Here is a 27,796-nt window from a genome sequence, read left to right as displayed (position 1 = left end):
TCACCGGTGAAGCCGGCGCGGCACAGGCAGGTGTAGCCGCCCTCGCGGCTGCGGCAGCGCCCGTTGTGGCCGCAGGGGCCGGAGTAGCAGAGGTCGACTTCGCTCTCGCAGTAGTCGCCGGTGAAGCCGGCGGGGCAGCGGCAGCGCAGGCCGCTGACGGGGTGGATGGGCCGGAAGAGGACGGTGTCGGAGGCCAGGAAGGGCGCGGAGCTGTCGAAGCGCAGGACGGAGACGCAGCGCATGTAGTTCTCGCAGGGCTCCCGCAGGCAGATGTTGTCGTCGAAGGGCAGCACCCGCTGCTCCGAGACGGCGGCCAGCAGCGTGCGGTTGAGGTAGAGGCGCTCCTGCAGCTCCTCGGAGGGGAAGTAGCGCCCCCCGCGAGCCCCAGCCGGCAGCAGCACCGAGAGGCTGACGTTGAGGATGCGGGCGGCCCGCACGTCCGTGTCGTTCTGGATGTTGAAGAGCACCACGTGGCGCCGGGGCACCGCCAGCACGGCCGCCACCCCCTGCAGGAAGAGCGCCAGCCGCGGGGAGAGGAAGCGCTCCGGGGACATGTTCTCCAGGCGCAGCGTGATGCTGTTGGTCAGCATCTCGTCCGTGATGATGGTCACCTGCAGGGTGCACTGCGCCGCCACGCTGTGGATGCCATCTGCCGAGAGGAGGGCAAAGGGTGAATCCCGCCCGTGCTTCATGGGGGGGGAAGGGGGCTGGTTTCATGGCCCTGAGGAGCTGGGTTCAGATCCTGCCAGGGGCCAAAAAGCTTCCTACATGGCCTGAGTCTGTCAGAAAGGTCCCAGGGCTGGGATAGCAGGGCCTGCGGGTCAGGAGCGAGGGGCACCAGCACAGCTGTGGGGGTCAGGGGGAGCCCAGGGCTGGGATAGCAGGGGCTGTGGGTCAGGAGCGAGGGGCCCTGGCCTAATTCTCCTGAGAGCTTCTGGGAGCTGCTCTAGCCAGCCCCACATTGGCCCTGCACCCCCCCCACCCCTCGGGTCCCACCCCACCCAGCTGGCTGGGGCCTGGAGCGCAGCCTGGAGATTGGCTGGTCACAGCCCTTGCCTGGCAGGGCCCTGTGTATGGGGGAGTGCAGAGGAGGGGGTGCAGCCTGCTCTCGTTCCCATTCAATCCCCATTGCCCAGGGTTGGACTCGTTCTCCAGGTGCAGCTTGTCAGGGCCCCTGCATGACATGAGTTTGCTGGCTCTCAGAACGAGAGCCGCCTGCCCTGCTGGTCAGGACCATCTCTCTGGAGCCTCCCCCAGGCCCAGCTGGGAGCCAGACCTCACAGGGTCGGGTCTCTCCCTTTGACCCGCCCCTCCCTGGTGTCTTTTGCCCAGGGAATTAGCCCTTGAACTTTTCCTGCCGGGCGATCTGGAGGGAAGGTGCATCTGCCTCGGATGCGTGGGGCAAGGCCAGAGACAGGGGCAGGAGCAACTCCCGAGATCTGTCAGCAGAATGAGGCTGCTGCTGCCCCTCGGGCCGGATCCCAGGCTGCATCCTCAGCTACCCTCCATCTGTGGCCTGGAGAGCAGGGCCGGCCTGCCACGCTGCTCTGAGCAATACCGGAGTGACTCTGGAGTGACCCCACATCCCCTTGGGACTCATCTACACACAGAGCTGTTCCTGGAGCACTCCGTGGGTGGACACACACTTAATACAAACCAGGGGCAGCCCCGACTTTGCCCCTCCCTGCCTAGACCTGCCCCGTCAGTGTCCCTAGGGCGTGGGACACAGACCCGCCAGCTCTCACTGGCCCAGCTCAAACCCACCCTGTCCCAAGCTCCTCCCCTTCACCTCTTGGCCACGCCCCATTCCAGGCCACCTCCTCTTTGCCCCCCTCCCTTACTATGTCAACCCTGTCCTGGGGGCACCCAAGTGCCCTCACATGCATGCAGAAGCCTGCCAAGCCCTGGGGGAGGAGGAAGGCAGCTCCCCCCAACCTATGGGGACAGATGGGGAAACCAAGGCACGGGGGACAGGCTGGAACCTGGCCTGGAAGGGACGGAAGTGGAGTCGCTAGGCAGCAGGGCCAGGGGAGAGGGACGAAGGCACGACGGATGCTGCTGCCAGCCCCGAGCCTTGGCCCAAAGAGCCGTCAGGAACACGGCACATCCCCCGTCAGCACCAAGATGCCAGGCTGCAGCAGTGCCACCTGTCCCTGAGCTACTGGGATACCCAGCCGAGCCAGCCCGCGGCCTTCGCCCATTCGGGGGCGGGCACAGCCCCACGTCCCCCTGGTGCTGCGCTGGCTCTGGCTGGGAGCCTGTGGGTGCTGCAGAGCCCTGTCTGCCCAGCTCCAAGCCATCGGCCACGGCTGTCATCCTGCCCACCCTTCCCTAGAGGCAGTTTGGGTTAGTGGGCTGAGCAGAGGGCAGGGTGACCGGACTCCTGGATTCTGTTCCTGGCTCTGACACTGACTCCCTGGCTGACCACAGGCAGTCATGTCCTTGCCCCCGCCTCAGTTTCCCCATCTGTCCAATGGGGGCAGCACTATTTCTCCACCACCCTGGGGTGGAGGATAGGTGGGGGGGGGGGTGTCCCGTGCCAGGGAGATCAGGGCCTCTAGAGGACTAATGGAGCTGGGGGAGGGAAGGCCAGGGGTAGGACTGGCCAGTAGATGGGCCCAAGGACAGGCCCTGCGACCCCCTGGTCAGCCCCCATCTGTGCTTCCTCTGGTCCCCGGGGCCCGTCCCAGAGCTGACAGGAGCGAGGGGCCGAGCCTGCCCTCGCCACCCATGGGCTGGCACCCTCAGGGTGCAGCCCCCACGGGACACGGCTTCCCGCGGGATCAGCAGCCTGGCTCCTGGGAGCTGCGAGCCAACATGGGCCTTGTCTGGGAAGCCTCCGTTGCCACCTGACCCGCCTGGTGACGGCAGCCGCAGACGCCCGTCAGTTCTCTGCACTATGCCCATGGCCTCCTCCAGCCCAGCCCCACTCTGTGCGTCTGCCTCTTTAAACGTGCCAGCCAAGTCCAGCCCATCCTCTCCCCTCCCCACCCGGCTTAACCACAGCCCCAGTGTGACCCCCAGCTCTCCTGTGCCCCCAGGCAGAGCAGGGCTCCCTACCGCACCCTGCACTGCCCTCCTCCCTGCCAGAGCCCATCACACGGGGGTTCTGGGCAACAAGAGCCATTCTGTACCCCCAGGCTGCACCCTTCACGTGCCCGCCCCCCTGCAGGTGTCAGCGGGGCAGGGGTGGCACACTCTGGCCCCATCAGGCCCAGCTCTCCCCAAGGGTCAATATCATCACAACATCCCCCCAGCCCCTCCCCTCCTGGCACGTCGGGGGTGGGTCGCCTGAGCTGGGCACTGGGCTGGCATCAAGTCCTGCAGAGGGGAGGGGAACGGGTGGGTCCACTGCCCGTCAGGGATCTGGGGTGCAGATCTGCCAAGGATCACAGGGAGCAGAGACAGGGTCACCCTGCCAGGCTGCCCCATCCCCAGCACCAGTCCAGCCTGGTGCCCCAGGGCTTCCCCAGGGGGTGGATGCCCCACGCACCAGCCTCACTGCCAAACGCCTTTGGGACAACTTCCAAGGCAGCCCCGTTGGCACCCTGTCTCGCCAAGGCCCCCGCAGTGCCAGGCATGTCACCGACACACACCACAAAAACACCCCCGCCATGCCCGGCCTGACAGCCCCTCGCTGCCAAGGCTGGGGGCATGGGGCCGGCTGGCAGAGCCGGGGAAGCGCCAGCCACATTCCCTGCCCAGTCAGACCCAAAGGACTCGACTGAACCTACGTCAGACCCCACAGCATGGCTGCCCCACCAGCCCCTCCCCACATCCTGCGGCCATGTGGGAAGCTGGGGGCACACAGGGCACAGGCAGCGGTGCCAGGACATCAGGCTGCCCTCTGTGACCTCCAGTCTGCTGGTCTCTGGGCATCTCCCCCCCGCCCAGCCTCTGCAAGGCCCAGGGCTCAGAACAGGCATTCAGCGGGCGCCAGCTGTGGGCCAGTGACTGCGAGCACTGGGCCAGCGGCCCGGGGCCAGAGGGTGACATGGCAGAGGACTGGCAGCCAACCCCCAGCAGCTGGGGATCCTCTGTCACACCCGGGACTCACTGGGGGCTCCCCCAACTCCTCACCCATGTCAGCCTGTGGCTAGCCAGTCATGCCCCGTGGCTAGTAGGGATCTGCCTGGTTCCCAGTCCAGGGGACACTGCAGACCGAGCTGCCAGTAACCGACCAGCCTCACGCGAAATATGACAAACCTCTGCCATGCCAGGGGCTGCACATATCCCCAGCACAGCGTAGAGGGCATGGGGAATGCCCCTGGCACATCCCGTGGACAGACGGACAGGCCCCTGGGCACAGCCCCCAGACAGATAGACTCCTGGGCATAGGCCCCACCCCTCTGTGCCCCAGCCTGCCCCTCCTATGCAGGATGCTGGGGGGCACAAAGAAGCCAGGAAGAGCAGCTGGCAGGGGTGGGTCTCATACCAGTGCTCCGCAGGCAGACGGGTCAGTGTCAGCCCTAGGTGACAGATGGGGAAACTGAGGAACATGATTTGCCCCAGATCATGCAGCAGGTCAGGGTGAGAACTGGGAAAAGGACCCAGGAGTCCGGAGGCCCCGTCCTTGCTGCCTCTCCAGCGTGAGGTCAGTTCCTACCTCAGCTCCAAGGGCTGGCAGCTGGCACAGGCCGGGGGTAAGGACGGCAGGGGAGAGGCCGGCAGGGGCCACATGGGGCGTGTGGAGCTGCTCCCTCGTCTCCAGCTGTGGATCCCAAAGCACTTCAGGACCTGAGCCTCTCCCCCGCAGGCCCTCACAGCCCAGCCGGGGGGCTCCCTCTTCTGTGCCAGAGACACAGAGCCTGTCACCCTGCCCCACACAGCCCGCCCCTGCACGCCGCCCTGGGACACTGTGCATGGGACGGCACCACCCTGCATGGAAGCTAAGGATGCTGGCGCCTGCTGCCCACGCCTCCAGCCCAAAGCATCCCCTTCCCTCTGGCCCCAGGAACCCTGCCAGCCTGGCCCAGCCCTGCCCACTCCCTCCCCCTCTGGCACTGCCCCTTCCCGGGACTGATCCTACTGCCTGGAGCCGGGCGTTCAGGCAGGTTAGTGCCCAGGGCACGGCCCAGCAGCACTCTGCCCTGCCCCGCAGCATGACCAGCAGGGGGCGCCAGCAGCACACTCCTACCCTGGCTCCGAGGCAGTGCCCACGGGGCAGAAGAGTCGGGCACTGCTGATTCCAGCCGGGCAGGGGGGCTTCCATGGGCACCCCACCCCCTGGCTCTCAGCCACCTCGCCCCGAAGCTAAACCCTCCCTGACCCCTCGAGATTCCAGCAGCCCTCATGCTGGACGGGCCCAGGCTTGGACACTCACCACCCCCAGCGCTGCCTCCCATGCCCAGCCATGACACCCCCTGCTTGGCCGACACCGGGCATTGAGCCAGGGCCAAGCACAGGCGCGGCTCCAGCCACCCGCAGGCCGGGCACAGTGACACACGCTGAGCAGTGGGATGTGCCAATGGTGCAGGGAGGGGGCAAGGGGCAGCCAGGATCTCACCGGTGCCCCGGCTCAGACCCAGGCTGCCCCATGCACCGGGGAGCCACGGGCATCCCTCCTGTATCCTCAGCACAGGCCCAGCGCCCGTGTGCTGGCGCTCAGGGGCTAGGCCCCGATCCTGCCCTCAAGTCACGGGGCCACTGCTCCCAAAGGGCTTTGGCCACGTGAGGCTGGGGTGGCAGGGACCAGAGACAGCCAGGGGCTCACGGCAGGGCGGGGACTGTGCTGGGGGGCCAGGGCAGCAAACCTGCCTCGGAAGAGACGTGCCCCTGCAGAGCCTTCTGCCAGCGCATGGCACGCAGGCTGGGCCGCTGAGCGGGGTCGCTGGTGAGGCAGGGGCTGCTCTGCGCCCACTCAGGGCACAATTAGTCACAGGGAACGGGGCCCCCAAGGCGCTGCCGAGCCTGCCAGCCCTCCAGAGCCAGTCTGTCCCCCTCCCCAGCTCCATGGTGCCAGTCTGCCCCCACCAGGCCCTGCCCGTCTCACCTGGGCCCAGCGGCTCAGCGCCAACCACGCTCTGTGGCAGGTAGGTTCTGGCCGCGGAGGGTTTGGCAGGAAGCCCCCTGTCTCAGTAAGGTGCCTGCCTCCCAAGAGGGGTTAGCCTGCACAAGCTGCCCCCTGAGCCCTGTGGGGAGCTGAGAGGAAGGGGCACATGCTGCACTGGGAGATTGTTCACCAGCTGGGGCTCATGGCCCTGCTCCACGGCACAGCAGTGAGAACAGAAGAGAGACGCACGTGCCCACTCCAATTCAGAGGCCTCTGTGTGTGGCGAATCTCCCTCAAATTGAAGCAGTGTAGGAGCTATGACACACAGTTGAGCACGCAGCAAAAGGAAGCAGTCACTCTTTCTCTCTTGCACACACATGAGCACCAGTTCATCTCACTGCTTTAGCCATGGATCTCAGAGCTCTGTGCAAAGGCAGGTCAGTAGCATCGCCCATTATCCAGCTGGGGAAACTGAGGCACGGTGCAAGGGAGTGGCTCAGCTGAGGTCACCCAGAAAGTCAGTGCCAGAGTCAGGAACAGAACCTGATGCCCTGATCTAAACCACAAGACCTCACAGCCACCCAGAGCTGCGGATAGACCACAAGAGTCCTGACTCAGTCCTGCACTTGTTCCCGAGGGCAAATGTGAAGGTGCCTGCCTTAGGAATGGGGGATTTGCCCTGGTGCCCGTGGCCACATTCCCCCCTCCGCACGTGCTCATCCTCCCCCAAGAGGTGGCTGCAACTCAGTGGCGCCACATCATCTGGGCAAGGAGCTGCTGCTGGGAACTGTGACATTTCACTGTGGAAATACATGGCGAGGTTCCAGCACCATCAGCACCAGCATGAGCCCAGAGGTGGGGGCTGAGTCGGGGTGGAACTGAGCCAGGGAGAGGAGGCTAACAGAGGCCCTGGGGCAGGTGTGCATATAGCTGCAGGCCACACTCACAACTTGGAGGGCAGCATTACACGTCTGTGCAGTGCTGCCTGGCTGAGGTTGCAGAGAGCTGCCCTCAGATACCCCCTCTCGGGGCAGCGTGAATGGCTTTCTTTTGCCGCTGCCGGTGTTCACTCTGAAGCCTACTGACAGCACATTCCATCCAGGCCTGGCTGTTTCCACTGCTGATCAGCTCTGCAGAATCTTTCTGCCTGTCTGGGGAAGAGCCTGGGCATATGTGGGAGGAGCCTGGATCTGGAAGGGCAGAGCTTAGGGTGGGAAGGGTTGATTGAGGCCTTGACACAATAGAGCCTTCCTGTTTCCAAAGCTGGGAGGAAGGAGAGGCAAGGGGGTCATGACCTCGCCAAGGAGGTCAAAGGTCATCACCCCCACATAGGCTACAGCAATGAATGAGGCAGGGCCGGTTAGACCCATAGTGGCCTCCCCTGCCCCTGCCAGCTGCAGAGATATGTACTGAGAATGCCCCCCCCAGTGCTCTGATACCAAGGTGAGGGGCATGGCAGAAAGACCAACAATTAAATCACTGAGAACAATGGAGAATCCCCACCCCCACCCCACATGCAGGAACCGGGCAGCCTCACCCCCAATGCACCCCTCCCAGCAAGGGCAGCCGTCAAAGGCTGAGTCCTGGGGGACTGCTGCCCCAGAGTCCAACTGCTCTGGGCTGGAGCTAGCAGATCCCAGGCCCGGCCCACATCTGTCCAGCGTCCATCTGTCTCGGGGACCCCCTCCAGGCGCCCTCCCCACCAGCTCCTCCTCACCAGCCTCCCTCGCCTCCCAGACAGGACATTCCTGGGCCCAGAGCCCCGCTGGGGAGCAGGCTGGCTCTGCAAACACCGGGCGCTGCTGGGGCCTGGAGCTGGAGGGCTCTTGGGCTGGAGTGCGGATGCCTCAGATGCCTGGCTGGGGTGGGAGGTTGGCAAACACTCCTGGCCACAGGGACCTTTCCACACCCTGCACCAGGCAGCCCTGCCAGGGCTGGGATAGCAGGGGCTGTGGGTCGGGGTTGAGGGGCACCGCGGAGCTGCGGGGAGGCGGGGGGGGGCCGCAGTAGCCAACCCTCCTACAATGTGCACGTTTTCCCAGCTCTAGTCATTGTTTGACAAAGGACAACGGCTGCCATGGCAACTGCCAGCGCATCTCTCCTGCACCCGCAGGCAGGGACCTGGGCTGGGAGCCGCCCCTCCTCCCGCTGCAGGGGCTGTGGGCAGGCGGGGCACCAGGCAGTGCCCCGTTTCCCCCTGCACCGGCCCCCTCTGCCCCCTGGGGGCTCCAGCCCCACCCAGCCACGCTAGGGCCTGCTAAGGTCCTTCCCCTCCATTCTGGTGCAGGAGCAGGGCCTGGCGAGGACAGTCCAGGCTGCGGGGCTCTGGGGTAACATCCAACCTGCCCTTCCCAGTCCCGATCTGAGGGACAGAGCCAGATCTGCCTCGGGGCCCAGCCCTGCGCTGGAACTCAGCCCATAACTCCGGCTGCTCCCTGGACAGCCCCCGCTCGGTGGCCCAGACAGAGGGGCCCACTGGGGCCCCTCGTTTCTGTGCAGACACCTGTGCCCTGCGGGCTGTGCTGAGCCCCAGCGAATTTGTTACACACAGGGCCCAGCGGACAGGTGGCAGGTGGCACCATCGCAGCAGCCCAGAGACGGAAGGTTCTGCTGTCCCGAGCCCTCCGCACGATTCCCCTGGCTGGACCCGGCTGGGCGACGGGGCTGAGGCCATGTTCCAGGGCCCCTCAGCTCCTCCTGCCAGGACTGACTCCAGAGCGGTGTCCTGGAACACAAGCCCCTGCCCAGCGACCCAGCCCTGCGCCAGCTTCCTGGAATTCCCACCAGCATGGTCCCCTAGTGCCCAGCCTGGACGGGCCCAGTGCCAGGCAGGACCCAGCCGCTCACAGGGTCTGCGCAGCATCAGAGCGCTTCCCCCTCGGCCCTAGTGATTGAAGCTTGCGCACACAGCGCCAGGCATCCGCTCAGCTCTCCAGGACACACGGGTTACGTGAAAAGCTGGGCTGAGTCCACAGGGGTTTGGAACAGCCTGAACCTGAACCCAGCTAGAGACAAGGGCTGGGAGCACACCAGGGTCCCCCTAACCTCTAGCCTGGCACAGATCTGCCAGTGCCCCTCACTCCTGACCTGCAGCCCCTGCTATCCAAGCCCCAGGGCTTCCCCCACACCCAGCTCTGCCGGTGACCCTCACTCCCGAACCGCAGCCCCCTGCTATCTCAGTCCTGGGCTTCTCCTGAGCCCACAGCACCAGCCCTTCCAGCATTAGGAAGGAATAATCAATTGCATGAATACAAAGTGGGCACTGCCAGCCCAGGCAGGCGCGCTGCAGAGGAGGCTCAGGGGGTTGTAGTGGGTCACAAACTCAAAGCCGTTCCACAATGCCACAGTGAGTGTTGCAAAAAAGCAAAGGTGGTTCTGAGACGTATCAGCAGGGGCTGAGAAGTAATTCTGCTCCACGCTGGTGAGGCCTCAGCTGGAGAACTAGGCCCAGACCTGAGCCCTGCATTTCAGGAAAGACGGGGACAAACGAGAGAGAGCGGAGGAAGCAACAACTACGACAAAGGTCTAAAAAGCCTGACCTGCAAGGCCAGCTTGAAAGAACAGGTTCATTTAGTCTGGAGCAGAGACGACTGGGGGGATCTGGTAAGAGCCCTCGAGCACAGGGAAGGAAGAGGTGGTACCCCACCGCTGAGGACAGGACAAGACACCAGGGGCGTAATTGCAGCAAGGAGGGGTTAGGTCGGATATTAGGAAAACCACCTGTCAGGGCTGTTAAGCCCCGGAACAAATTGCCCAGGGAGATCGTGGGATCCCCGTCATCAGGGGAGGTTTAGAAGCAGGCTGGACACGCCTGTCCGAGGTTTCCTTGACCCTGCCTCAGTGCAGGGAGCTGGACGAGGTGTCCCCTCACAGGCCCCTCCAGCCCCACATTTCTGACTCGATGGCTGACGGCCGTTTTGGGAACATGCACAAACCACCAGCTTGGACTAAACCTAAGTCATTCCCCGCGTCAGCTCAGCAGGATTCGAACCCAAGAATCTGGGGACAGCCCCCCAACTGTCCCATGGGGGACCCTGACAGCACCCCTCTGGCCCAGTGACTCCACCACCAGCTAGCTCCCAACCCTCTGAGACATGGCCCCGGCACCGCGCGAGAAGAGGGCGGGCGGATGAGGGAGGGACGTGCAACCTGGTGCCCTCGGTCCCCTGCGTGCCCAGCCCCTGCCCAGCGGCCTGTGGCTCTGGCTGGCCACGCTGGGTTGCCATGGTGGCGGCAGGAGCCAGCCAGCTATGAAGGGGAGGCTTTTGTTCCCATCTCTCTGACTCACAAGACAAACGCCCCCTTCCCCCCCGGCAGCAGGATGCTCGGCCTGGATGGGGGGTGGGGGAGACAGCTGGGGGAAAGGGGGAGGCTGCAAGGGTGACAAGGGGCTCTGGGTGCGGGAGCTGGGGGATGGGGGCCTCTGGGGGCAGCAGGGGACATGGGATGGGATGGGGGAGGTGCTGTGGGACTGGGGGGGCAGGAAGGCCGGCGGGAAAGGGGAGGGGAAAGGGGAGCTGCCCCCATTCTCTAGTCACCGGCTCGGCTCATTCTTTCCGCTTTCCGACCCGATGCCCTGAGCCCCTTTGTGCCCGCCCCCCCGCCTTTGTGCCGCTGAGCTGGAAAAGAAAGGCCCCCCCATAACCCCCCCCCCGGCTCTGGAGGGGTCACAGGCATGTGGCTGCAGCCAGACCCCCCTGGCACCAGTTGCGGGGGGGCAGGCTGCGTGATGGGGGGTGTCCATGTGGATCGCCATGGAGACAATGGCCCCTGGCAGGCATGGAGGGGAGGGGGAAGGCCGGGGGCCACCTGGAGGATCTCCCCCCTCCAAGTCTGTCCGTCCCAGGGGCTGCAGTACCAGCCCCATCCCCCCTCCCCCCAGGCTCAGGGCCTCGCACAGGCCTAGGCCCCACAGCTCACCACCCCAGAGCAGCGCTCCTGAGCAACCCTACAATAATAGGGCAGGATGTGTGGCCATAGGCCCCATGCCAGCCCCCACTAGCCTCAGACACACAGGCGGGGGGCAGGCTGTAGTCACTGACCCCAGATCCAGCTGGTTTCACCCCCAGAACAGCCACCCCAGACTCTCTCCTCTCTCCCACAGCCCCCCCATTGCATGTGCCTTCCCCCGGCCAGCCCCCCAGCCAGATGCTGGGTCCCCTCTGGACCCAAGGTTCTGCCCCACACGGTACCAGGGCATGTGGCGGAAGGAGGGATCCTTGCTGGCCTCAGCCCGGCCATTCCCGGGCCCAGCGTGGAGCTGACCAGACCGACAGAGCTGGGCCCAAGGCCTCTGCCCCGCTCAGGGCCTTGCAGCACCAGCAATGGAGGGACCCCAGGGCCCCAAACTTCTCCCAGCCCCATTCCCTCTGCAAGCAGGGGGGCAGCGGAGCCCCAAGATGGCGTCAAGAGCACCCCTGGCCCGTTCAGCTGGCAGCTAACACACCCTTGCAGGCCTGGCCAGGCTAGAGGGCTGAGTTATGGGTGGGGGGGGTCTCAAGTCCCCCATCCAATCCCCTGCTACACCCCACACAGCCCACTGCAGAGAGCGGCTCAGTCAGAGCCGTCCCTGCGTCCCGGAGCCAGAGGGGAAGGAACCGTTAAGGAGCTAGGAGGAACCCTGCCCGCGCCCCCCATGGTGCAGCCCCCCACAGCACGCCACACAGCCCTCACCACAACACAGCACTCCCCACAGCACAGCCCCACCACAACACAGCACCCTGCCCATGCCCCACACAGCACAGTTCCCCCGCCACAACATAGCACCTTGCCCGCACCCCCCACAACGCAGCACCTCACAGCACAGCTCCCAAAATGCCCCCCATGGCACAGCCCCCCCACAACACAGCATCCTGCCCATGCCCCACAGAGCACAGCCCCCCCACAACATAGCACCTTGCCCGCACCCCCCCATGGCACAGCCCCCCACAGCTCCCCCAGAACGCAGCACCCCACAGCACAGCCCCCCCCACAACACAGCACCTTGCCCATGCCCCACAGAGCACAGCCCTCCCCACAACGCAGCACCCTGCCCGCGCCCCCCACGGCACAGCCCCGTGCTGTAAGCGCAGCCAGCCCAGCCTCCTGGGGGCAACTTTCCCCGGGGCACCAGGAATTGGTTATTTGGCTTCAGGGTGTGGGCAAGACACTGGGATGGGCAGAGTTCAGGTGAACAGGGCCAGCATCGTAGCCCAGGACACTGGCAACGTCTCCCTCCCGGCCCCACATGATCACCCCAAAGCCCCCCACCAACTCTCACCCCCCTCCCTGGCCAGTCCCCACCCTGCCCCCTCCAGCCAGCACTAGGACATTGCTGAGAGGGCAAGATTTTTCCCAATACTGGGGGGGCTCAAATGACTAAGGAAACCCTCCCCCCCTTCCCGGGCAGCTGTTCCCAAGTGAGGGGGAGTTGGGCCCGGATAGGGTCAGCCCAAAATGCTGCCCAGGCATCCCTGCCATGCAGCGAGCAGCCCCACCCGCCCAGTGCCCACAGCCCCACCCAGCTCCCACAGCCATCCCCATACCCAACCTCACCCGGCCTTCACCGTCCCACGCAGCCTGCACACCCGCCCTCCTCAGCAACTCTGCTGTCTACACACATCGGCCCTGCCGCTCCACCCCTTTCCCCACACGGCCCGTCTGAGCCCGACCCTGCCCCATGGGAGACAAGGGCTGATGGTGTAAGAAGAATCCTTGCCGAGAGGATCGAGTCAGAGCCTTCAGCAGGGATTGGGGCGGGGGATGCAGGCGGGGGCCAGGCTCTAAGACCCCCGTCACCGCACCCCTTGACAGAACCTGATGGTGTCACCTGGGGGAAATTGGCCAGAGCAGTTCACTAGACAGGGCCAGGGCCCTTAGCTCCCATCTCAACCACTCCTTCCCCAGCTGGCGCTGGAGATTTCACACTCCGGGATCTTGCAGGGGAGGGCGGAGCTGGGCATGTGCCCAAGGCTGGGTTAGCGAGGGGGACTGCTGGTCAGGATTGGGGAGATGCCAGTGGAGCTGGGCAGTGTCCCCTTTGCGCACTCAGGACACTGGAGTCGGAGCAGGTGGCTGCCCTGCCCCTGCCCTGCGCCGTGGAGCTGATCACGGCGATGCTCAGGGCCATCTACTAGGGTGGCACGGACAGAGCCGGGGCATGGGACCGGCCGTGTGCGAGCGAGATTGTCCCGCCAGCGCAGAGAACGGGGCCTCAAGCCCTCCCCACCTGGACACACGCAAACAGGCCACATTAACCGATAGCCCCCAGGGAGGCTGGGCCTGCCATGGTCCCAGCTGAGGGGTCAGGGGAGCCCGGGGAAGGGCTGCCAAGGGGCCTGGCTCTCACACGCGGGGAGCAGTGAATGGCAAAGGCCCATCAGGGAGGCTGTGAACAGCCCCTGGGCTGCCCCGGGGGCCGGCGGGGAGGCTGCGCTGCTGCCAGGAGGCGCACGCCAGGCACGGAGCAGCCTGGCTCCATGGCCGGAGCAGGGAGGTGATGCAGGCCCAGCCCACAGAGGGGCTGTGAGGCAGATGCACAAACTGGAGCAGGGGCCGCCGGAGCGAAGAGGGGGCTGGAAAAGCCCGTCGGCCACGACATAGGGGCAGGGAGGGTGGCCAAGGCCGGTCCCACGAGGCAAACGAGTCGCTGAGCCGGGGTCCCCACAGATGAGGCAGTGGCCGAGCTGGAGGGGACAGGAACTGGCGGGCGGGCGGGCCAACAGGCCCCAGAATGTACACGCATGAGGGTGGGCGAGCACGGCCCGGATCCCAGCGACGCCCCAATGCAAAGTGAGAGCCAGGCCAGTTTGGGTTCCTGCCAACATCAGCGGAGGCTCAGTGGCAGAAAAGAAACCAACCCTCCCTCCCTCCCTCTCTCCCTAGACTTTTTAGACAAGTCCAATTTTTCCCCATCCAGCCAGCTTTCATCCACACTCAGCAGGGCCAGGGCAGCAGTTGAAGAAAGTGACCGAGCTGCCCCCCTAAACATGCAAGCCCCGCAAAACCAACCGCTCCTCCTCAGGCTGCTCTCTGCATGGCGTGGGGGGCTGCAGCCTGGCCAGCCACGCCTGTCCCCCGAGAGCTGAGTGATGAGCTGCCCCGGTTGCCAGGAGATGGAGCTGGAATCAATGGCCTCATTTCCACCCCAGCCAAAGGGCCCCGCAGGTCCCGAGTGGGCGGCCGGCAGCAGGCTCCATCTGTCGGTCGCTGTGCTGGGCTGGGAGTTGAGTGGCAGGGTGGCACACGGCAGTGGCACGGCGCCAGGGAGAGCAGCCAGCGCTCGCCCAGGAGGCTCGCCGGTGTGGGGGGGGGGGGGAGGAAGAATCACTGCGCTCAGCCAAGGGTGGCACGGCGGGGGAAGTCGGCAGACGGGCGATGGAGGGGAAAGCCTGGTCCTTGGGTGCCCATTGACGGGCGTGGGATGGGCTGGGCCCAGGCAATGGCATGGCTCGGGGAGCCCTCGGCTCAGGGTGCAGCGCGATCTAGGCAGCTCCCAAATGTCCAAGTGGTCCTGAGTGTTCCACCTGCGGCTGGGATCTGGCCCTTCCTTTCCTCGGCGGCAGCCCCCTCCCACCACCACCTCTGTGGGGCTTAGCGACTGGGGTGTGGCGCCAGGTCTGACCCAGGTCCCCCTCTCCTGAGTCCGAGCCCGCCCAGCCCCTGCACCCCAGGGAAACAGTTCGCTCTGAGTAAGTGAGGGTTTGGGGTGGGGGCGCCCCAGTTCCAGGGAAGGACGAGCATGCCCAGCCCCGCCCTCCCCCGGGCAGCTGACGGGGTGCAAAGGCAGCAATGCCAGGCGTGGCGATGTTTGGCCAGCGGCGGGGGTGGGGCTGGTCAGCAGCGCCGGGCCCAGGCCGCGAAGCAGCGCGAGAATCGCAGAGCAACGGGCTGGCGGGGTCTCGCTGGGGCTGAGCTAAGCACGTGCCTGCCCCTGAAAGCAGCACGGGGAACAGGGAGCAGCCCCCCCCCCCACCCTTCCCCGACCCCCGGAGCCGCCAGCCCTGCACAGACAACACCCTGACCCCATCTAGACCAGGTATCTCTGCGTGTGCCAGGCACCCCTGACAGAGCAGGGGATTCCCCGCCCGGGCAATGCCGGCTGTGCCACCGCCCGTCACCCAAGGACAGGAGAGAGCGAGTGGCCAAGCGCTGCCAGGGCTGCAAAGTCACCAGTGCCCCGAGGGAGACGGTTCTGTGATAGGCCCATGTGGACCATCAGAGCCTGGACCCTGGAAGCTCTCAGGCCCCCCCCCGTGGCCTACCCGTCGTGGGGAAGCCCCCGGCCCTCCCCCGCGGCTGGAACGGAAATACTGCCACTGCCCCCACCACTCCCTACCCCGGGCACTGGCTGCTGCTGGCACTAAAGGATTCCTCGGTGCGGCAGATTGACAGCCCCGGGCGCCCCATTCACAGAGCCCTGGGGGCCCCTCGGACTCACGGCGCAGTTCCCCCATCCCATTGCCCCCACAGAGACGCACGCCGCTCCAGCTGGCAGCGGGAACACGGCCCCGGACGCTCTACTCCTCTCCAAGTGCAACATATACAGCCACTAACAGCCTCCTCCCTGAGAGGTGGCGCCATCCTTATGTCAGGGCTGGGGAAACTGAGGCACAAAGCGTCACATAGAAACAGAACCCAGGCACCCACCAGAGGCCTGCCTTTCCCCTTGCCCTGGCCCAGAACCAAGCTTAGGCCTCATGGCTGGACAGAGAAAAGTGCTCATCCCACTTCCATCAGAGGGGGGGCCAAAATCCCTCTGACTCTGAGTAAAAGTCCCCTCCATCCTCCTGCCCGTGTCTCCCACGCAAGCCCCCCACCCCGCCCCCGGCCCCGGCTGTGCTGGGGGCCAGCAGGAGGTGCTAACTCAGCAGGGCTGGATCTTTGCTATCAGCTCCCCCCCCACACTCATGCCAGCTCAGCTCTCGGGGGGAGGCTGGCCCCACAGTCAGGGCTGGGGCCAGGGGGCTCGCCTCCGATCTCCGCCCCAGCCCCCCCCAAACGAAGAGGATGCACAGGGTGGGAGGGGGAACATGGGCAAGGGGGTCCAGGGCTCCAGTGCTGGGGGCCAGCCCAGCCCCACGGCCAGGCTTCCTGCCCTCCTGCAATCAGAGGGGGAATCGTCCCCTACGCGCCGTCCGGGCCCCTCATACCCCATAGGCACACCCGAGATTTTTCCATCCGCCGGCCCCTCAAAATGGCATTTTCACCAGCCCAGAGAGGTCCAGGTTTGAAAACGAATTCAGGGAGGTTTTTGTGTCCAGCCCCCCAAAGCACAGGTCAGCTTCCGGCACCCGAAACCCTCCCACCCCCATCGCCGACTGTGCCCGCCAGGCCGGCTGGACCAACAAACCCGTTTCCGCTTCACGGCGAGAACGGAGGAGGAGAAAACTCTTGTTCTCGCGGACATTTGGCAGGAAGAATCCCGGGGGGGGAGGCGCAGCTCCGGTGCTGAGAGACGCCCCAGTGCATCACCAATTCAGGACAGCCTTCAGCCTCCATCCCCCTACCTGAATCCCCCTATCCCCCAGCTCTAGTGCCCCCCTCCTCACTGGATTTAGCTCGTTTAATCTCCCCACAAATGAGGATGGGCTCTGGGAGTGCCTCCCAGCCTGGCATCTGCACAACCCCTCCAGCCCCACAGCACACCCGTTGTCCTCCCCCCAGCTCCCTGGAGGTGGCACCCCGGGGCCGATCCCGGGCCCCGCACGGGCGCCAGGCTCTGCCCTGGCTCATCCAGGCCTTTTCTGCTCCCCTCCGCCTCCGGCCTTCAGTGTCCCCTGACCCAGGACCGCTCTTCCCAGCCCTGCAGGCTGTAACGCCTCCCACCCCCCACCTTCTCCGGCCAGCTCCGCCACAGCCCCCGCTGCTGCCCCCCAGACGCCTGGGAGAGGAGCCCTTGCTGGGTGGGGCCGGATGCCCCTGACCTATTTCGCGTCTCTCCAGCGGCTTATTCCCAGCAAGCTGCTCTTTCCCATTGCAGGCTCATGTGCCCCTCCGAGCCCCACCCCCCTCCTAAGCCATATAGGTCGAGGGGGGCTAATCTCCTGGCTTCTCACCCCACCAATCCCCCAGGCCGCCCCCAGTGCCACTCTTCTCTCCGCGCCAGCCCTCGCCCACGGCAGGGCCGAGCAGACACGCTCCATGGGCAGCCCGTGGGCGGCCAGGCCCCTCCCTGTAGCCAAACAGCGAGCAGATGGGCTGCGTGTATTAACGGCCATCCAGCCCCCGCCAGCCTCGGCCCCCACCCCCAGCACCTCAGCAGCGCGCTGGTGCAGATGCAGCCATGCTCTGACCATGCAGCAGGACAAGTTTGACAGACGGAGGTTTTTGGGAATACGGCCCCTGCTGAAAACAACCGGGTTATTCTATGCAGCTTGGAGATGGCCCAGTGCAGGGAGCTGCAGCTCAGGAGTGAGGGGCCCAGCAGAGCTAAAGTGGGGGGGAGCCCAGAGCGGGGCTAGCAGGGGCTGAGGGTCAGGAGTGAGGGGCACAGGCAGAGCTGTGGCAGGGGTAACTCAGAGCGGGGCTAGCAGGGGCTGAGGGGCAGGAGTGAGGCGCACAGGCAGAGCTGTGGCAGGGGTAACTCAGAGCGGGGCTAGCAGGGGCTGTGGGTCAGGAGTGAGGAACAGCTGCTGAGAATCAGGATCAAGGTCCCATGAGGCTGGGGGGGAAGCGGGGCTGGGACATGGTGTCTCTGGGGCTGAGGCTAGGCAGCCGGGGCTGGACTCTGCCCGGTTCTAAGGCTTCGCCTACACCACAGCTGCTCCAGCGGCACAGCTGGGGCCCGGCTGTTCTGGGGCCCGAGCGCTGGCTTGGTGGCAGGGGCTGGGCAGAGGCGCCCGAGGACTGGCCCAGCCTAAGCCCAGCACCAGGCCGCTGACGGGAGGTTAAAGCTGCCGCGCGTCCGAGCTATTGGCTCTGCGATCGCGGCCCCTCATTTGCTTACAGGCCGAGCGCATCCTCAGACGGGACCGCCCTGGTGGGGGGTGCCCAGCTGGCACTGCACTAATTACAGCCGGCCCTGGCAAGAGCTGCCCCGGCCCCAGCACCTACCTGCTGGGATCCCTCCCCCTGGCCCGGCAGGTGCACGGCGCGGCCCCCTCACTGAGAGGCTAATTGCAGGGCTCAGACACAGCTGCTCCCGGGCAGCCTGCGGCTCCAACCTGGTCCCTGGCCTGTCCCCAGACCCAGCCGGTTTGGTGACGGTTTTGAGTGGCTGAACATCCCCTTCTGCAGTGGGGAGATAACCCCCCACCTCACCCCACACCAGAACAGCCAGGCCGGCCTGGCCAGCCCTGGGACTCTACGAGAGCAGCCCAGCCAGCAGTCAGGCAGCCCAAATCCAATGCAGCTTTGGTCCCAAGCCGCAGCTGGCAAACTCTGGCTAGCGCCTGGCTGCGCCACTGGCCCAGGGAGCGGGATACGGGCTGGGCACGTCACCCACCATCAGAAATGCAGCTTCAGCAGTTTCCCTCACCCCTGCTGCCCGCGTGGTGCTACGCCACACCCTCCTCTCAGCACAGCGCAGCCCCAGCGATGCCCCTCGGCTGACTGGCCGCGCCCGGCGCCTCCCTGCTCCAGTGTAGACACCCAGCACAGCAGCAGCTGGGAGGCCACATGGGCCCTGCCCTCATGATGCAGACGCAGCTCCGTGGCCCCCAGCAGCAGGCGGGTGGAACAGGTGCCTAAGCCAGCCGCTGACAAGTGCCAACTAGTGTGGGGGAAATCCCAAGCCTGGAACAGATGAAGGGCAGGCCCTGCCTCCAAGCCTGCCCAGGGAAGGCCTGGCAGGGTATTTACAATCCCCCTACCCCTGCTTCTCAGGGCCCACTGCCAGCTGGGGAAAGATACCAGACCGGCAGTCTCTGATTCAGCCCCAGACCGGGGCCAGCGGCCGGGCCAGGTCCCCCACCACCCCACCTGCCCCTAGGAAGAAGGGGCGCGGTTCCCAAGGCCCAGTCAGATCTTGGTTTCTCTGCTAAGATGCCCACACCAAGGGAGCTGAGGGCAGGAGCCCTGGGACCAGCCACAGCTGTGAGCTAGGACAGGGTGGCTCAGGCTAGCTGGGAGGGTGGCCCAGTGGCCGGGGTCCAGCCTGGGAGGGGAGACACCTGCATTCAGTTATGGCTGTGCCACAGGTCAGTGTGTTCAAGGTGCTCGACCTCTCTGGCTCAGATCCCCCGGTACGTGGCCCTAGCCCCACGGATTTGAGTGGAGTCAGGCACTGAAAGCCCTGGGCGGATCTGAGCCTCGCTCTCCGGCCCAAGGGGATCAGAGCCCTGCCCTGGGAGATCAGCCTGGTGGGACCGCGAGGGGCCCAGGCGCTCGTCCCAGCCAGGGAGGGAGCACAGACAGGAGGGCCAGGCTGGCTGGGGCTGAACACGTCACCCCTCCTGGGGCAGCGACGCCCGGGCCCTGGCAGGGCTAAGGCAAAGTCCTGGGGCTCTGCCGTTCACCGGGCAAAGCCGCCAGACTCCCCCCGTCAGGCTGTGAGCCAGGCCCACAACAATCAGCATCCAAATCCTGCCCCCAGCCCGCCACGGGTCAGTGACCCCCAAGAACCCTCCGTCCTGAGGCACCCGGTGCGGGGCTGCCACAAAGGAAACTCTCAGCAGCTGCCTGGCAGGGGCCTTATCCTAACTCTGGCTAAGATGGAAAAACCACACGGGACAGACACAGCCCCCTGCCCTGATCTACCCGCCTGTTGCCCCGGGCAACTCCCGTGGTGTGGTGAGATCCTGTCCTTTCCCCGGCACCTGCCACACCACGTCCCTCCCCCACCACACCAGGTCCCTCCCCAACACCTGCCAAACCACACTCCTTCCCTGGCACACCCAGCCCTCCCCCAGCACCCGCCATACCCCCGCCACACCACATCTCTCCCCCGGCACCTGCCACACCCCGCCCCTCCTCCACCACACCATGTCCCTCCCCCGGCATCTGCCACACCGCACCCCTCCCCCAGCACACCCAGCCCTCCCCCGGCACCCACCACACTCCACCCCTCCCCACCACCCCACATCCCTCCCCAGAGACATGCCACACCACGCCTCTCCCCCCAGCATCCGCCACAGGGATTGCCCCTTGCATCTGGGCACCAGCCCACTGCCCATCACCCGGGCACCAACCCGCTGCCAGGCACCACCTCAGTACCACAGCCTTAGTGTTTACATTGAGGGGGGCAGGACGCAGAGGAGCAGAGATCCTGGAGTGATGCAGCCGGACCATCACCCACCCCACAGCCCTAGCGATGGCCCCACATCCTGCCCCCGGCGCCATGCTGGAGCCCTGCTCTGGGGAAGGGTCCTTGCAGGGCCCCTCAGCTCCCCACAGGGCCCTTTCCGGGGGAGACCCTGGAAGCTAGAGGAGATGGGATCCAGCCTCCTCCCGCCCCCCAGGGCACTGCCCTGGGCTGTTAGCCCCAGGATGAGGACGGGTCATCAGGCGCTCAGCCTGCGCCTGTGGACAGGCCATTTCATACCGCGCTAGCCCCAGGTGGTCGATTCTTTTCCAGCATGGGGGGAGGGGACGGCTGCCAGGCCACCAGGGCCATCCCCACTAGCCCAGCCAGGAGGGGGAGGGGAGGCAGCCAGCTGGATCAGCAGAGATCAGAAGGGTTTGCACTTTGGTTAGGCCTTAGCCAATTCCAGAGGGACAGATGAACGGCCCCTCCCCCCCCAAGTCAACACGGGCTGGAGGCCAGAGGTCTGCCACAGAGTGGCTATGGGCACTGACTATCCAGTAGCCCCACAGCAAGCCTGACAGCAGAGGAGTTAGCCACTGGGCAGCTCACCCCGGAACAGGATGGCTTTGCCATCGCTCGGGGTCTTGTTGTGGAGGCTGGACGCCTTTGTACAAGAGACACTAATCTAGCCAGGATCCCGGCACGGTCCCTTCTAGCCTTAACATCTGTGGCTGAAACTCTGGCCCCGCTGAAATCCAGGGCAAAACCCCATAGACTTGAACGGGATCAGAATTTGCCCCAAGTCTGGCCTAGGCTCACCACTGCGACAGCTCCAACCGGCCGGCGTCTTACCTGAGACAGACACCCTCATGACAGCTTCCAGAGGTCTGTTGTTGTCCAGTGCCCGGCTCAGCCTCAGCTCTCCAGAGCTGTGGTTCAGGAACACCAGCTTCAGCTCATTGCCCTGCTCGAAGCTGTAGGTGAGCGTGTCTGAGACGTCAGGGTCGTGGGCCGGGATCCGGCCGATCACCCCGCTGGGGAAGCTGCTGGACTTGTTGGTGACGTAGTTGTTGAAGAGGATCTCAAAGTTTCTCAGCACAGGGGGGTTGTCATTCCTGTCCAGCAGGCGGATGTGCACCGTGGCTCGGCTCACCAGCGGGGCTGACGTGGCCTGGACCACGATGACGTACTCCGCCTTGGACTCGTAATCCAAATCCATCAGTGCGGTCAGCTCCCCAGAGAAGATGTCCAGTTGGAAGACCTCGGGGATGTTGCCCTCGACAATCTGGTACATGATCTGAGCATTGGTACCCTCGTCTGGGTCGCTGGCTGTGATCCGTGCCACCACCAGGCCGATGGGGCTGTTCTCCTCCACAAAGATGTCAAACTCGTCCCGCTCAAAGACGGGGGGGTTGTCGTTCACGTCCAGGATGGCCACTTGGACGTCGATGGGGGTTCTCAGGGCTGGGATGCCCTTATCCACGGCATAGGCATGGAGCTCGTACAGAGGAACGTTCTCCCGGTCCAGTCTGCGCAACGTCCGCACAATGCCTGAGGTAGATTCAATTATGAAGTCCCCATCCCCATCATCCCCGCCCTGGAAGGTGTAGAAAACCCTCCCGTTGAGCCCTGAGTCCCGGTCGGTGGCTGAGACCTGGAGGACGCTGGTGAAAGCCGGGACGTCCTCGTACACAGAGCCCTGGTAGCCGTCCCTCAGAAATTGCGGCGCATTGTCGTTGACATCATTGACCAGGATCTCCAAGTAGGTGGTGTCCGATTTCTGCGGGATGCCATTGTCCCGCGCCGTGATGGCCAGTGTGTAAGACACTTGATCCTCATAATCCAGCTCCATCTGGGTAGTGACCGCCCCTGAGTCCACATCTATCCGGAACTGGGGGATGCTGTCCTCCATGAAGTAGGTGATGCGGGCGTTCTCCCCCGTGTCCTCATCCGTGGCACTGATGAGCACCACCGTGGTGCCAACCGGCCGGTCCTCATTGATGTTGACAGTGTAGTGGGAGCTCTGGAAGACTGGCCGGTGGGTGTTGGCATCAGTCACGTTGACAAATACCTGGGTCGTGTCGAGCCGGGTGCCGTCAGAGGCCGTGATGGTCAGCAGGTATTGCCGCTCCAATTTGTAGTCCAGTGGCAGCGCCAGAGTGATGAGGCCACCGCCACTCTGGCTGGTGATGGAGAAGCGGTTGCGGGTGTTGCCGTTGGAGATCTGGTAGGTGATGACGCTGTTGGCGTCCCGGTCGATGGCAGAGACGGTCAGGACGCTGGTGCCCACGGCAGCATCCTCGTTCAGCCGCACGGAGTACTCCTTCTGGGTGAACTCGGGGTTGTTGTCGTTGACGTCCAGCACGGTGATGCTGACGCTGGCCGAGGAAGTCATGGGGGGGCTGCCGTGGTCCCGGGCCTCCACCCCAAAGTTATAGAAATCCACCGTCTCACGGTCCAGCTCTGAGGCCACCACGATCCAGCCCGTGTTGTTGCTGATGGTGAAGGGGAACTTGGGGCCGGTCTCCAGCAGGGCATATTCCAGCCGGGCGTTCTCCCCGGAGTCAGCATCAATGGCTTGGATGTGGATGACCGAGTAGCCGAGCGGCACGTTCTCCAGCACAGTGGACTGGAAGGGGGTGCTGACGAAGATGGGGGCGTTGTCATTGACATCCAGGACCTGGATGGTCACCAGCCCACTGATGTTGGACAGAGGGGGACGACCCCCGTCCTGGGCCCTGACACGGAGCGTGTACTCCTTGCTCAGCTCGTAGTCCAGCTGGCTGACCACGTCGATGCTGCCCGTCTGGGCGTCGATGTAGAACTGGCCCCGGGTGTTCCCGCTCATGATGCTGTAGTGCACCAGGGCGTTGCTGCCTTTATCCTGGTCCGTGGCCGTAACCTGCAGGACGTGGGAGTTGGAAGCCACGTCCTCGGGCACGTGGGCCACGTAGCGCTTTTCGCTGAACTGTGGTGAGTTGTCGTTATCGTCCTCCACGGCAATGTGGACGGTGGCTGTGGTGCTGCGGGGTCCCGGGTCCTTCCCCTGGTCATTGGCCTCCACCAGGAGCTGGTAGGACTCCATGGTCTCCCTGTCCACCATCCCCTTGGTGCGGATGACCCCGGATCGGGGGTCGATCTCAAAGGCTTCGTTGGCCCCACCACCGTTGAGGAGCCGGTAGAGGATGTTGGCGTTGGCACTGGCATCCCCGTCAGTGGCCCGGACCGTGAGCACCTCATAGCCAACCTCCAGGTTCTCCCGCACGCTCTCCTTGTACTCCTGCTGCTCGAAGACGGGGTCATGATCATTAGTGTCACTCACCAGGATGGTGAGCGTGGCCAGGGCCGTGCGCCGCGGGGTGCCGTGGTCCACAGCCGTCACCCGGAAGACGTGGGTGCTCTTGGTCTCCCTGTCCAGCTCCTCGGCCGTGCTCACGGCCCCCGTGTGGGGCTCCATGGTGAAGAAGCTGTTGGAGCGGCTGTCGAAGAGCGCGTCCATGGAGTAGTGCAGCCGGCCTGCGTCGCCCTCGTCTGGGTCCGTGGCCTGCAGCAAGATCACGGGGGTGCCCGCTGGCCTGTTCTCTGGTACGGACACCTGGTAGGTGGGCGGCTGGAACTGGGGGCTGGTGTTGACATTGCGCTTCCTCCGGCTGCTCCCACCCTGCGGGGCCCCCTCCACCCCCTGGAGCAGTTTCTCCAGCTCCACCTGCTGCCTGGGGGAGCTCAGGCCCAGACTCCAGGGGACCCAGATCCTAGCGCCCCTCCCCCGCCTGCCCCCCCCTGCCCCTTCCCCCTTTGCGCACCCCTCGCACAGGAGCCCCAAGCGCACCGGGTGCCCCGACCGGAGACACACGGCCCGGGCGGGGAGGATCAGCTCCCCCGAGGCGTGGGGGGATAGGCTCCCGCCGGGGCCCCGCACCCTGCACCGCGGCTGGCAGCCTCCCCAAGCGGCGGCGGGGGGCAGGGGGACGCGGGAACCTGGCCCCAGGCAAAGGGCCCGGCTCCAGCGCCAGCTCCTGCCCTCCGGAGCCTGGGGAAGCAGCAGCCGGCTCAGCAGCGCCCTCTCCGCGGCCGCCCCGCAGCTCTGCCCGGCCATATGCGCCCAGAGGCCGGCCGCACCTGCCGGACAGAGCCAGAGGACGCGCGTGGCGCAGCGCGGCGGCGGCGGAGACCAGTCCCGCAGCATCAGCGGCTTCCCGGCCGGGGGCCCCGGAGCGCACGGCCGCTGGTGCCCGGCCAGCGCTGCGCCCTCCAGCCGGGGCACCCCGAGGGCCAGCAGCAGGAGGAGAGCGCGGCTGGGGTGGCACCAGCAACCGCCCATCTCCCGCTCCCGGGGGGGGTCAGCGGCGGCTCCTCCAGGGGCTCTGCCCGGCCCCGCCGCGCCTCATGCCAGGCGGGCTACAGGAGCTCCCCGCCCCGGGCACCCCCGCGCCCCCCTGGCTCCCCGCCCCCCTGCACCCCGCACCTTCCTGGCTCCCCGCCCCCGTGCGCCCCCCTCTCGCCCCGCCCGGCTCCCCGCCCCGTGCGCCCCGCGCCCCCGCTGGCTCGAGGGAGACCGAACCGCCCCCAGCCGATCGCCGCGGTGCCCCGGCTCTGCTCCGCTCTCGCTGCCTGGCAGCCCCGGCTCGGCTCTGCGCTGCGGCGGGCGGGCGGGCGGCAGCGGCGTGCAATGCGGGAGGCTGATGATTACCATAGACCTGCTCAGCAGCGCGGCGGCGGCGGCTCTTAAAGGAGCCACTGCAGCCTCGCCGCCAGCCGGGGGACCCACCCGGACCCTGCGGGAAGCCCAGGGACAAGGCTCCTTACCGGGGGCGGGGGGCGGCTCTGAAGGCAGCCTGTCTCCATCAGGCCCAGGGCGAGGGTAATCTACCAGGGGAGGGCAGTGATGTCTAGTGGTCAGAGAAGAGCACCTGGGAGCCAGGACTCCGGAGCTCCTCGCTCAGCCACCGCTGTGCTCTGCCATGACCCGTCTGCTGCAGAACAGGGCCAATGAGGTGCTGGGAGATCCTGGGCTGAGAAGTGCCGTACAAGGAAACCCATGGCGATGGGCTGGGCAGAGTGCCCTGGTCCGTAGGCGCCAGCCCCCTCCATCTGCTCACAACCTGCAGTCACACCTGCCAGACGGGTAGGGCCAAGGATTTCTCTGCTCTACTCCTGTTAGCCTTGACTGGGCGGGCTCCAGAGAAGTGGGGTTAGTGTGAACAGAAAGGGAGTTTGGATTTGAGGAATGCTGACATGCCCGTACACACACACACACACACACTCACAAACACACTTTGCACACCCACACACCTTGCACACTCACAGTGCGTGCACACGCACTGTGCACACACACAGGCACACTCTGTGTGGACACATAGACACACACATACACTCTGCACATGCTGTATGCAAAATTTGCACTCTACCCCCACCCTCACCCATTGTATATACCGTACACATAAATGTTTTACACACACACACACACACACACCTCTGCCAGGATGAATGCAGCTCAGCAGAAAGGACACACTGCACAGCCAGTAAACAAACCACAAACTAGCCCCCAGTCCAGCAGCACCATCGTTTCTGTACAGGTGAGTAGGGATCGCAGTGACACCACAGGAGACTCAATCCATGTAGCCAAGCTCAGCTGCTGTGCGTGTGGGGTGTGTGAGGAACACAGGCCTGAGCCCTGGAGCTGCTGACTTCAGACAAGCTCCGTCAGTTTCCAGAAGAAAGATTTGTTTGTGCAAAGGCCTAAGTCAGCTTTTCTCCGCTGCCCCAGGCATCGCTCATCCAGCGACTAGGAAACTTGCCTGGCCTGGCCTGCGTTTCTGTAGCCACCAGATCGTCATGTAAACGGGCACCTGAGCCTCTCGTATAACTTCTTCTGCTACATCCCCAAGCTCGTGTGGTCGGAGCCTCTGCTGGTGTAAACCAGTGTAGTAACTTCACTTGGCACCAGCTTAGCACTGGGCTCCTGCAGTGTAAACTGACCCCAGAGGAGCTGATCTTATTCACTGGGCATTTTCAGAAATATTCCTTCCAAGTTGTTTTAGCATCAAATTGAAAAAGGCAAGTTGCCAAGCTGTGGATCTGAGCCACTTCCTGGGGTGGGGCCGGGTGGAGCGTTCAGGGCGCTGACAATCGCCTTCGGGCATAACCAGTGCCTGGCGCCTTTCACGCCTGAGTGGTGATCGTCTGCAAGCAAAATGTTCTCAGCGAGGGTCCCTCCCTGCTTACACCGGCTACCCACTGAGTCCCAGACATTTCCTCCGGATTTACACTGGGCGAGGGAGAGGGGAATCAGGCCCAGGGAGTGTCTCCTGATGTACACCAGGTGAATGGGACGGAAGCCAAGAACTCGCCTGTTGACCTGACTGGGAGTTGAATTCAGCCCCAAGGAAGGGATGTCTGCCCTGGTGGCAATGAGCACAGAGGGCTGTGTGGGCAGGATGAGCAGGGCATGTTCAAACACTCCCTGAACAGTAACATCACCTTGCCTTGCCTGACTGTTGGCGTCTGATGTTCATGCGGGGGGATCCTACTCTGAGACCTATGTTGGCAGCCTGTGTGGGGAGAGAGCTAGATCTTGGTTAGTGGCTTTCGCTGCATCTAGCATTTATAACATGGCGCTCCAGGTCCTCCTGCTTTGGGGCAGAGGCCAACTACAAACTTCCCAGGTGTTGGGGAAAGACGTCCTCTGAAGCATCTGATCTTGGCCCCAGCATGGACAGAGCCCGGCGCCGACCCAGCCTGGACAGAGCATGGACAGAGCCCGGCGCCGACCCAGCCTGGACAGAGCATGGACAGAGCCCGGCGCCGACCCAGCCTGGACAGAGCATGGACAGAGCCCAGCACCAACCCACCCTGGCTGTTTCTCCTCTCTTGGCTTGGTCTGTTTTTGCCTCCTTCCAGGCTGAGGATCGGTGCCGGCCAGGAGCAAGCCCAGTGTCTCCCACTCCTGCAGGCGCTAGGCTGGGCTGCAAAGGGATGAAGGCCGGGGCCCCACCACATTGAGTCCGACCAATGGTCCATCTAGCCAGTGTCCTGTCTTCCAGCAGTGGCCGGTGCCCCAAAGGGAATGAAGGGAACAGCTGATCCATCCCGTCACCCGGCCCAGCGTCTACTTCGATCCCCTCCTGGCAAAGCTCCAGCGCTCCCAGGAGCTTTTCCAAGCACATTTGGCTTGTGTATATTTTGCAAGGACATGAACCTGCCTGCACCTGCGCACGGCTCAGAGCAGGCAGCTGGGGCGCCCTCTTAAAAGGGCAATGCCCCGCTCCGAGGCCGGGGTAATTGTTCCCCCGGCACAGCCCTTCCCTGAGCCAGGGTGCTGAGGGGAAAGCGAGCCATGGCCAGCTCGGTTTTGTCATGCAGACTTTTGTGTGAGCAAAGCAGAGGCTGAGCGCCGGGCGGCTGACTTCAGCCCCTTTCCCGCCAGGCCAGTGGCTGGGACCTGGCCGGCAGATTTAGGCTCTACCAATGTCACTGAAGTTGCTGTCGGCCACTCCTCACGGCTCCAAGCCTGGCGGGCAGATGCCTGGCTGAGGGGCAGGGGGATTTCCCGACTCCCCAGCTCCGGGGAGGAAGGTCAGCTTCCCCTCCTGGCACGGCCCAGCAAGAAAACACGCCCACGGGAGCCTTAGCGTCAAACA

The 27,796-nt window shown here is 64.9% G+C and overlaps 1 protein-coding gene across 1 annotated transcript in view; it reads right to left on the bottom strand.

Moving 5' to 3' along the window:
- Positions 1-24,477, bottom strand: part of CELSR2 (cadherin EGF LAG seven-pass G-type receptor 2) — a 57,678-nt gene extending 33,201 nt beyond the window's left edge. The window contains exons 1-2 of the mRNA XM_067531484.1: positions 21,009-24,477; positions 5-649 (exon numbers count right to left, since the gene is read on the bottom strand). Of these exons, the coding sequence (XP_067387585.1) occupies positions 5-649; positions 21,009-24,477 (4,114 nt within the window). The remainder of the gene's footprint in view (positions 1-4; positions 650-21,008) is intronic.
- Between the last annotated feature and the right edge of the window lie 3,319 nt (positions 24,478-27,796).

This window comes from Emydura macquarii, unplaced genomic scaffold (genome assembly GCF_026122565.2).
Source record: "Emydura macquarii macquarii isolate MOO-44397 ecotype Brisbane River unplaced genomic scaffold, CSIRO-AGI_Emac_v2 contig_3220, whole genome shotgun sequence".
NCBI lineage: Eukaryota > Metazoa > Chordata > Testudines > Chelidae > Emydura > Emydura macquarii.
The sequence above is the reverse complement of the archived record's forward strand: the minus strand, read 5'-3'. Positions and strand labels throughout refer to the sequence as shown.